The sequence below is a fragment of the Pteropus alecto genome, unplaced genomic scaffold, assembly GCF_000325575.1.
Source record: "Pteropus alecto unplaced genomic scaffold, ASM32557v1 scaffold92, whole genome shotgun sequence".
NCBI classification, from domain to species: Eukaryota; Metazoa; Chordata; class Mammalia; order Chiroptera; family Pteropodidae; genus Pteropus; species Pteropus alecto.
Window position 1 is genome coordinate 453,851 of NW_006432447.1, and position 11,125 is coordinate 464,975.

The window sequence follows — 11,125 nt, forward strand, 5'->3', positions numbered from 1 at the left end:
AATCACAATATTAATAGCTGTAACTTATGATGTATTGAGCCCTACTGTGTGCTAGACTCAACTGAGCACTCTAGGCACATGCTCTCATACAGCCCTCACTATGTGACAGACAAGAACTGTTAGCCCCATTAGTCAGATACAGAAACTGAGGCTTAGGGAGCAGGCCGCGTCAGAATTCACCCAGGTCTTCCCAGCGCCAAGCACTGGTGTTCTCTGATTTCTCCTCTCACTCTGTTTGCTAAGTTGGAACTTTTCTGTTCAGCAAGAGGAAGGGATGCACTTACTGAGTTCCCGCTGAACGCCTGGAACACTCCCATGTAGTCCCATCGACTCCACCCAACCAGCCAGTCGGGAGGATTCTCTGGTTATCCCACGAATGAAGATAACTGTAGAGGTTAGAAGTGAGGGGGCAGGGCCTAGGTCTCATCGTTCAACACTGATGACCCCATCAAATGCCTGTGCTGACTGCAGGGGACACAGGACAGGTAGGCCCTGTCCTTGTCTTTGGGCGCTCCCAGGTTTGAAGATGGGTAGACTATGTCGACCTAGTATGTCAAGCATTATTGAGACCCAGCAGGCAGGGACTTTCAGCAAACAGGGATCTCTGAAGGCTGACCAAACATTCCCAGGCAGAGAAGTTCAATGGACCCAGAGAGGAAGGACATTCCTCTTTCCAGAGGAAAGACCTTGCAAATCCAAAGGCCTGGGGGCTTCCGACAGCCCGGCCTAGGGAAGGGGGGAGGTGGGATTGGTAGATTTGGGCAGAAGAAGGGATGGGCAAGGTAAGGATTTGGGGGAGAAAGAGGACTTGGGGGTGGGGTGGAGGCAAGAGGCGTGTGAAGATTTGCCACAGGGTCCAGAACACCCCGGAGCTACACTTCCAGCTGGGACTACAGTGGAGAAAGGGCTTGCCGCCACGGATGCCACCACCGCTGGCTCCAGGGAGGATTATCTATTTTAGCAACTCAGAGAGGGCGGGGGCAGGGAGCGCCCAGCCTCTGCCAGTTAGCTCAGGCGGCTCCTCCGGAGCGCAGAGGAGTGCGGGGCTCCAGGAGCGCCCCGGCCAAGGGCAGGGCTGACCCTGGCCCTGGGCCTTGAGGGCTGGAGGGGGCGATGCTGGCTGTGTCGCTCAAGTGGCGGCTGGGCGTGGTGAGGCGGCGGCCCAAAGGTACTGTGGGGAACGGGCACTGGGCAGACCCCGCTGCCCGCCCAGGGGCTGGGTGGCTGGACCTGCGTCTGGAGGGAGGCTGAGGGGCCCAGGGGGACCTCCTGCCTGGGCCTCCCCTCCCTGCCCTGTCCCTCCCCGCTTTGCCTCGACCTTGTCTCTTGTGCTGTTTGGGTTTCTCTTCAGTTCTGGGTCTCTTTCTGAATCCGTGTGTGTGTTTGAATTCTCTGCCCCGGCTGTAGTCTCCTGCTGCCTTCTCCATCTCTCCATCTCTCTCTGCTTTGTTCAGTCCCTCTCTCTGTCTTTCTGGCCATCCTTTTGTCTGTCTCTCTCTAACTCTCTGTCCATCTTTCTGCTTCTGTCTCTTTATTTCTCCGTATATTACTGTCTGTCTTTGTCTGCTGTTCACCCTCTCCTCCTTCTCCTCCTCCTCCTTCTCTCTCTCTCTCTCTTTCCTGCTCTTTCTCTTGTCTTACTGTCCCTCTCTCATTGTTGCTCCCTCCCTCCCCCGCTCTGCGTTTCTCTCTGTGTCCCTGTGTGTGTGTTTCCATCCCTCTTTTTCTGTGCCACAGCCTCCTTCATCGCCCCCCTCACGTGGCGTGTCTCTGGTGGCCTTTTCTTCCCTCCCTGTTCAGTGCATGGAACAGCCTGGGTCGGCAGAGCCAGCAGGGGTCCTTCGTGCAGGCATGTGTGTGTATGTGCAGGGTGGGGGCTTTGTGTGGGGAATCGAGTCAAGAGGGACAAGGGTGAGACTGAGTCTATGCTGAGTCCGACATATGCAGGGTTCCATCCCTGGACATATGTCCAGCCCCTAAGAGGGTCCCAGGACGGGGCTCTGGGTGAGGGAGAAGCCCCCCCAGGCTGTGTGGCCACAGGCAAAACCTGTGCTGCCATCTCCCCATCTATCACTTGGAGTGGGGGAGGTGGTGGGATAACAGTCTGTGCTTCGGGCCTCAGAACTAAGAATAATCGTACTGATAATAACAAGAGTAACTGACATTAGTTCAGTGCCACTGTATGCCAGGCGATGTATTAACTCATTAACTCCTCACAACAGCCCCGCAAGGTTGGTTCCATCTTTATTCTGATTGTGCAGAGGGGGAAACCGAGGCACAGAGAGGTTAAGTAACTTGCCCAAGGCCACACAGCTGACATACAGAGGCTCTCACACCAGCTCTCATGACTGCCATGAGCATTTTCTAGACTCTAAGAGTCCTACATAGGGAAGGGCTACCTCAGAAGAGGTCAAAGGGTAGAAGGGCTCTTGGCGTGACAGAGGTCACTAGGCTTTGCACTGGCCCACAGCAGCCCGTGGTCTGACATCCTGAAGGTCCCTGGAAGCCCCTTCCATAGGGACAGAGCAGCCGAAGCCTGAAGAGTATCAGGAACAGGGTTTCCCTTGTCGCTTTCTAGGGACTCCTGTGTTTGGACCTCCCCCAAGGGAGGAGCCCCCACCCCCATCAAGGCTGTTGTCCCACGCGGGTCCACAGACCCTGAGAACCCAGCGGGCTTCTCCCAGGCTGGAGGGAGGCACAGACACATCCAGGGCTGCTCCAGTTGGAGCTTCCTCAGAGTTTGGAGAACAGCCAAGTAAATGCTGTTGTGGACCAGGTTCTGCCCCTGTGGAGATTCAGGAAGTGCTTGAATTGTCCTCAACAAACCTAGATTCAAATCCTACCCCTGGCTCTTACTCCCTGTGTGGCCCACTCAGAACCTCAGTTTCCTCTTTGATAAAATGGACTCAAGAAAAGCCACCTTCCCGAGACTGCAAAGATGATTCAGAAAGACTGGGGCAGGGCCTGGCACACAGTAGATACTTGGTAATTTTGAATTCCAACTTCCAGTCAGAGGCCCAGCAATTTGCTTCCTCTTCTTCTCAGAGCCCCCCTCTCCCCACCTTTACCACTGACCCCAGGGTGATCGGGTCTGAGACCAGCAAGAAAACAGAAGGGAGCATGCCCTGATTGAGGGTACGCTGTGCGATGACACTCTCCATCCTTCAGGCATGTGAACTCCTTTGCCCAGACAGTGAGCCTGCACATCCGTTCGTGAAAATACGAAAGCTCATGGGAGAAGAATTTAAGAGATTGGAAGAGAAGACAGAGGAAACACCTCCCCACTTCTAGACCATATTTTTAAATAGGCTCTTCCATTTTCCATCTTATCTGGGTAGGACCCCGAAGTTCCTCACCCTGTGATTCCTTGAGGTGGGGTCCCTGGTCTGCATGGCCACCTGAGACCCCTCCTATGTGCCCTAGACTGGTATTTGAGGTTTTGCTCAAATTCAGGAGCAGCACGCCCTGCCCAAGCCGGAGCCGGGGGGCTGGAGGAAGGGAGCATTCAGTCCTGGCTCAGCTCCCCCGATTTTGATCCTGGTTTCAAGATGGAACAGGAACACCTCTGTGTGTGCACAGAGATGGGAGCACCTCCGCAGTGCTGGACGCCCAGTTCACACCCTAGGCTGACCCCAGACAGTCCTGACATTGTCATTGGCCACATCTGGACAGTGAGGAAACAAAGGCCTGAAGAGGGTATTGTCATTGTCATTGTCCGCATCTGGACAGTGAGGAAACAAAGGCCTGAAGAGGGGAGAGCCTGACTCTAACACCCATGTGCTGTACCCCCTGCGCCTGCAGAGGACACAGACACTCTGAGGTCACTGTGTCTTCCTCCAAATCTTAGATGTAATGACAGCGCCTCCCAAAGGGCTACTCTTTGGCTTCTAGGGGGCATACAATGGTCACACTCAATTCAAAGGGTGAGGGGTTTAATTTCATGTGTGTTGATGTGAACGGGGCAGGGTGTGCAGAGCATAGGTCCTGGAGCCAACTCCCAGGTGTAAATCCCAGCTGTGCAACTGGGGCAAGTGGCTTTACCTCTCTGGGCCTCCGTTTTCCTGGCTGTAAATTGGGGTTAATATTGGAATCTTCCTCACTGGGTGGCTGCAAGGACAACTGAGTTTTTAAAGTGCTAGGTGAAAAATGAGGACATAGACTGTGGGGTGGGCAGAATCCATAGATGCTGAGGCAGCGGAATACCCTGAGCCATTCGCTCCTTCAGCAGATATCTGAGTACCTATTATGTGCCAGATACTGCTGCAGACCCTGGAGGTACAACAGGGAACAAGAACAATATAGATCCTTACCCTCCTGAAGCTGACATTCTAGGAATGACAGTGAAGGAGCAAGATAAGTAAAAAAAAAAAAAAAAAAAATGTATGGTGGCGATGCATGCTGCGGAGAAAGATAAAGCTGGGAGAGGGTGTGTGGGTAGTGGGGTGAGGTTTTAAACGGGGTGTTCAGGGGAGGCCACCCTGAGAAGGTGACATTAAAACAAACTCTGATGGAGATGAGGTTGGGAGCCATGCGGCTCTCGAGGGGAAGAATGTAGCTGGCAAAAGCCACAGCCTGTGCGAAGTTCCTGGGCTCTGAATATGTTGGGTGTTCCTGGCAAGGTTAGAGCAGCGAGGGTGAAGGGGAGGGTGGGAGAGATGAGCTCAGGGAGGTTCTGGGCAGGGGCCTATCCCTCACCTCCCAGGCCAGAGTTGGAAAAGTGGTTGTGTTGGAGGTACGATGGGCAGCTTTAGAGATAACAAGGTTATTAAGATAGGAACCTCTCCTGCTGGCTGCATGGGGCCTCCTGGGCATGGGGAGAGGCTGCACTGTGCCCCCTCCCCCGGCTTCGTCCTCCCACCCGCTCTGGGGAGCACGTCTATGATGAATTATTTACTCCTTCCCTCCCTCCATAATGAGGTTCTACTCTGTCTCTATCTCGCCTCCACATCCGGCTCCTGGCATTTTTCACACTGCAGCAGCTGCAAGGGGGTCTCAGATCTGACTCCCAAGGGGGAAACCAGTCCCTTCCCCCAGTGCTCCCGGGCCTCTGCCTCTCTCGATGCACAAGCCCCAGGAGTTCAGATCAGCTATGCCATTTCTTTCTTTACCAAAGAGCCAGGGATAAACTCTAACCTTTGAAATTGCTCCTAGAATCCCAGTAGCCTGGAACGAACCTCTGGACCTATTCTTTGTTCCCCAAGCATTTATGGAGCACTCGCTGTATGCTAGGTGCTGTGCTAAGTACTTCATGTAAACTTTCTCTTCCTCACAAACAGCGCTGTGAGCTGTGAAAGAATTTGCCCCATTTTGCAGGTGGGGAAACTCAAAGAGGAAGGGACTTTACAAAGTCACACAGAGAGAAAGAAAATGGCAGAATCAGAGCCTCCCCAAGCAGCCTCACTTCCAAGCCCAAACGTCCTCAGCACAGGACATTCCTCAGTGGTCAGTTATCTGGTCTCCCCAGCTAGGAACAGGAGACCCCTCTGTTGCATTCTCAGTGTGCGGCTACAATTCTGTCTTCTTCAGGCTCCCCTAGGGTCCTCTGCCCTTGCTCTGCTCCCCCTGTCCCAGGACAGCCCTACAGAGAGAGTGATAAGGTCCCCCCCCAGGCCCTCCTCCAGGCTGAGCGGCCCCACTTCTCGGGGTCTCTCACCCCTCCACACATGGTCACTGCTTCTGTCCATGCCCCAGCCTGTCTGTGTCCCTCTCCCAGGGCAGAGCCCAGAGTAGAGCCCGGGTCTGGGGAAGTCTGACAGGACAGAGCAGGCAGATAAGCCGGGCCCCTCGCTAATTCCAGGTACGCGCTCTGAGTGAATGTCAGGACAGCACATTCTCCTCGCCTGTCTCACCCAGGAGAACCAGCGCTGATCTTGTCAGCTAATGCCTCAGCGTTGCCTCCATTTGTCAGCTTGAATGTTCAGTCCAGCGGGACCATCTGCCTGTCTTAATTGCCCAGATAATTGTGAAGGCGCTGGCCCCATCTCCCTCTCTGGAGAGGTGGCCTAGTGGAGCAGAAAGAATGTCCATCAGACAGGAGACCGAGGCTGACCTTACTCTCTGTGGTCTTTGCGCAGGTCCTTGACTCTCCTGGCCTCAGTTTACCTTCTGTGTCCCGCCCTCCCCCGCTGCTCTGCAATCCCGTGGCTGGAAGCCTCCTCCTGGCCTCCCCACATCTGCCCACTCACTCCCCTTGGGCTGACCTTGTCTCTCCAGCCCCCGAATTTTGCTGTCTTGGCCAAGGTGGCGGTGACTCATAAGCAGATGTGTGGGCAGGTGGGCGGGTGAGGAGGGAAGGCACATACGTGGCAAACTCGCACAGCCCTACAACTTGGGCGGCCAGAGTCCCCGCAGGTGACCTTGGGGAAGGTCTCTGCCCCTCGCTGAGTCTCGGTGCCCCATTTGCAGAATGGGTCTGTTGAGGAAGGTCTGAGGTTTGGAAATAGCCGGGGATCATTTGGAGCCCAAGCTGGAGGCTGAGGTGAGGGGGTCCCAGGCTGGCTGAGGGTAGAGCCGAAGCAGTCCCCAGAGACCACAGGTCCTACTCCTACCCTAGCCTACACATGTGCCCCTATTCTACAGTTTTGCTCAAGGTCACCCAACCAGTCAGAAGTGGAGTCAGGACTTGAATCCAGGGCCCCTCTAAGGCCCCCATGGTGCTGCTATTGGAGGAGGGGATGCTAACAGGCTGGCAGGGGCAGACTAGGATGTTTATCACCACTTTGGTATCAGGCTTATCTGGGCGAAGATGGGCAAGGAAGAGGGGACATCTGGTGAGTTGACAAAAGCAGAACTGAGGGCTACCTGAGGGCTTTGGGGACTCAGATGAGGCATCGACCAGCTGGAAGATCAGGGAAGGCTTCCTGGGGGAAGGGACAGTGGGCCAATCTTGGAGCACTTGCAGGATTTGGCCAGGCAGGTGAGGGATTAGGGAGACTGCTTTCCTGTGGGGAGCATGAGTGTGAAGGCTGGGAGGTACAAGTGGCCTCAGGGTGTTCAGCATTGAGGAGGCGAGGAGAGATGAGGCCAGAGAGGCGGGCAGGCTGGTTCTGGACATCAGTTGGCAACATCCCAATGATTCTTCCTGAATAGCACTGAGGATGCCATGGAACATGGGTGCCTCAGCTGTCAGGCAGCAGGCACTGGCCCAGAAATCTCAGGGTCAAGCCTTGTCCTCAAGCAAGTGGCCTCTGCCAGGCTCCACCCCTAACCCTGCAGAGCCCCCCAGTCCCAAACACACCCCTTCATTGGAGGGGCCCACTGCCTGGATCTCACCCGTAGGTTCTGAGCTGGGCTATGTGGGGTCCTTGGATGGGCCTTCCCAAATTATCACACTACCTGAACTTCCATCATTAGTCCACAACCCCAGGGTTCTCTTTCAATATTCAGGCCCACTAGGAGGGCGCAAAATCAGATGGGACCATCACACAAAGCTCCTTCGAGGACTGTGATTAAGGCTTTGGAGCCAGACACCTGATTTCCTCATTCGCCTATCCTCTGAGCTCCAGTTTCCTTATCTGTAAGAAGAAGAGATTATCCCAGCCTCGTGGGCCTGACGCAAGCGCCACCATTAAGCATGCTGAAAGCTATGGGGAATTAAAGACACACATACGAGCTCTGCCATAGACAAATGGGATGAATGGCCACCTGCTCTTTCCAGCCACACACTGAGGAGAGGCCCCCAGGATGGGAGGAGAGCTGGTGAGTCCCCACTGAAGCTGCATCCAGACTCTGAGCTGTGGCCTCTCCAGCCAGAGCTCAAAGGCCATGACCTTGGACCAGACACAGCCCCTGAGACTTTGTAGGGTGGTACTGGGGCAGGGGTCCTAGGGGAGCCACAGGGAGGCAGGCTCCAACTCAGGATATCAGAGTGACTCTCATCCCTCACGGCTGATTAGGAATAAAGTGAACTACTCATGAGGTGATCTCCCCATTTGTGTTCAAGCTGTACCAGACAGCAGAAAGGATTTTCTGCATCAGATTGAAGTGTTAGAGGTGATGAATTATTTCCAATATGCCCATCCAGAGATTATGTGTATTCATCATTGATTTCTCATTCATTCATTCAGCAAACACTTAATTTAGCGTTTACTGTGTGCAAGGCCCAACCCTGGGCATAAGGTCAAAATCAATGAACAAGACAGTTGAGGGTCCACCATTTAGTGGAAAAGAACAGGTGAGCCAAATGCGTCGGAAGAAAGACTGTGAGAAAGTAAAGGGGACCCACCTAGTGTAGTCAGGGTGGGCTTCTTGGTGGAGACAATGTTTATGTTGGGCTCAAACGATGAGCGCGAGGAAGAGAGCTTCAGGCAGAGGGAAGAGCCCATACAAAGGACCCAGGAGGGAGCACCTTATTCCAATTATCTGACCCTCAGCCCATCCTAGCTGGAGGCCTTGGCCAAGCCTCTTCTCTCTGGGCCCCAGTCTCTCCTCTGTGAAATGGGATTAGCAGGGCTTTTGAAAGATTACACATAAAGTAGTAGGTACTCAGTAGGCACTCTATAAATGTTAGTCTCTTTCCTTTTAATCTGGGGCATTTGCACTTAAGCAAAGGGTAATGCTTGACCAAGAGGGTAGAAGGTGGGATTCTAGGCAGTGTTAACCATCAGGCTGAACCTGGCACTACTCCCAGTGATTCTTCCTGAATAGCACTGAGGATGCCATGGGACATCCACTCCACTCAGGCACTAGTGGGCAGAGAAAGAGGGCTGTGCCTGCCCCTCCCAAAGCTTGTCATTCTCCAGCCACAAGGGGGAGTCACTGTTATCAGACTCTGGTGGGCAGAGGCCCCAGAGCTTCACCTGATAGTTCAGTCCCCATGCCACTGCACAGGTCCTGTGCGTAGCCCACCCTCCCATCATCTCATTAGAGGGGGCTCCGGAGAGCGCTCCTCCTTAAATGTCGTTCGCATGGCGGCCACAGTGCCAAGAATGCCCCATTCGGTATATTCCCTCCTCTGAAGCAGACATCTGTCTTTGGGACCCAGCCCCACTTGCCTATCCAGCCCACCTGCTCTTTTGGGGCCCTCTGACACCAGCCGTGCTGATTGGTGCCTTTTCCTACACATACAGTGCACATTTCTACCACCCCCCACCCCTTTGCCCAGGCTGTCCTCTCTACCTGGAATGCTCTTCCCACCTCATCTTTGACTGTCTGGTTCCTTTGTTTCTCAAGGCTTATCTTAGATGTCACCTCCACCAGGCAGCTTGCCCTGATTTCTCCAAGGCCCCGACTCTTGACCCCTTGTTTTCTGGGCTCCTCGTTGATCCTCTTTGGGTATAGGCCCTTCTGCACTAGACACTGGTGTTCTGACATCACGTGTAACATTGTCAGCACAGAGTCGGTCCTGTGTGAGCAGCAGCTTGGGACCCCCGCCCCACCGTCCCTCTGTTCTTCCTGTATCTATGTGCACATGGATGGGCTGGTGAAAGATTTCTGTGTGGGCACTTCTCAGGGAGCTCTGGGTGGGGGGTGTTTGCGTAGATGGCATCAGGAGGGCCTGGGTTCCAATCCCAGCTCACCCTCACGGTGTGTGACTAAGAGCAAGTGATTGCACCTCTCTGGGCCCCTGTTTCCTCATCTCTGAAGTGGGGATGTTGTAGGGATGAAAAGATCAAGCAAGTGTAAAGTGCTGAAAACGAAGCTTGGCACAGAGTTTCTGCTCCACCTGGCCCTGAAGAACCATCAGCTGGGTTCCTCTCACATCCTGGAGGTTTCCCCTTCCCTAGTCTGTCAGGCTGTGGTCTTGCAGTCACCTGAGACCGCTTGGCCTTGCATGCCCCCTTGCTCTCCAGGACTGGAGGAGGGCTGTGGGCAGTGAGGGACGCTGGGAACTGGCAGGTGTCAGTCTGGGAGAGGCCCAAGGGTGTGGCACAAGCCAGCTTGTCCTGAATTCAGATGAGGGGCACTGGGATAGGGGGAGATGTGGGGCAGCTTGACTGAAGTGAGGTCCACAGCCAAACAGCACCCCTTAAGAGAGGGTCACCTAGTGCCCCTTGCCTGTGGCTGGTGGAATCACAGAACGGGTCTTAGTTTCCCCATCTGTAAAATGGGGATGATGGTGCCCACCTTATAGAAAAGTTTCACCACCAGGCAGGGGAGCAGTTGCCCTGGCCCGACCTCCAGGGTGGTGTGAGGAGAGAGGGAGGAAGAAGCGACTGGGCAGCAATAAAGGGTTTATCTCTCTCCTCGAATTGCCATCTCTGCACCCAGACTTCATTTCCGGCTGTCAGTCAGAGCCGCTGGTGGGCTCGAGGCAGAGCTTGCCTGTGATTACGATGGACTTAGCTCTGGGGCCTGAAGGAAGGATAGAGGCCAGGGTCCAGGCCTCTGCTTGGCATTGGTGGGGGCGCCTAAGACACAGCCCTCTCTGGGTCTCGGTTTTCCTATCTATGCAGTGTGGGGTTTCTTGGTTCCCAACCGCAGTGGCCACTGCCCCTTGGTTGGCTGGCACTGCCAGGGGTCCTTCAGCCTGAGAGTTGGCCTAGCACACCAGAGGATGTCCCAACAGTGGTGCCAGTGGTGCCCCATTAAGAGACACCAAGAAGGGCCCTACAGGGCTGGCCCCGTGTGGGGAAGAGATCATGAGTGTGTGCTGGGCAGTCACAGGCTGCAAAGTCCTTCCAAGGTCTCTGCCTCTCACTCCTCATGGATGGGGAAGTAGAGGCCCATTCAGAGTGACTGGCCCAGAATCACACAGCTTGCGGGTGGCAGCACTGGGATTTGAACCTGAGTGCATCTGACCTTGAATTTCTGCCTCTCTGGTCTCTTTCACAGTATTGGTGTGACACTTGTGGCAGGAAAATAGATGGATGAATGCTTTCTAATTCATTAATATATGGTCTCCTCGGCCCTAGGGGCTGGGTACTTTTATTATTTCCATTCTGCAGGTGAGGAAGCTGAGGTCCAGAGAGGTTTAGACATGTGCCCCAGGTCACACAGCAATCTATCCTTCAATTGTCTCATAAACCTGAAGTTGCAAAGGTTCCTGACCCTGGAGGAGCTGCCCACCACCTCGGTGGTCCTGCCAGCTCCCCCAAGCCACCCAGTCCCCTTCATGGGCCATCCATGTCATTGGAAACATGGAGCAAATGCTGTGACCGGGAGCTGCCGGCTGCCCGGGCCCCTA

General features: G+C 54.5%; 1 protein-coding gene across 1 annotated transcript in view; it reads left to right on the forward strand.

The window, feature by feature from the left end:
* The first annotated feature begins 1,113 nt into the window (after positions 1-1,113).
* GRIP2 (glutamate receptor interacting protein 2) overlaps positions 1,114-11,125 on the forward strand; it is a 52,874-nt gene continuing 42,862 nt past the window's right edge. Inside the window, exon 1 of the mRNA XM_015585755.1 lies at positions 1,114-1,168. Within this exon, the coding sequence (XP_015441241.1) occupies positions 1,114-1,168 (55 nt within the window). The remainder of the gene's footprint in view (positions 1,169-11,125) is intronic.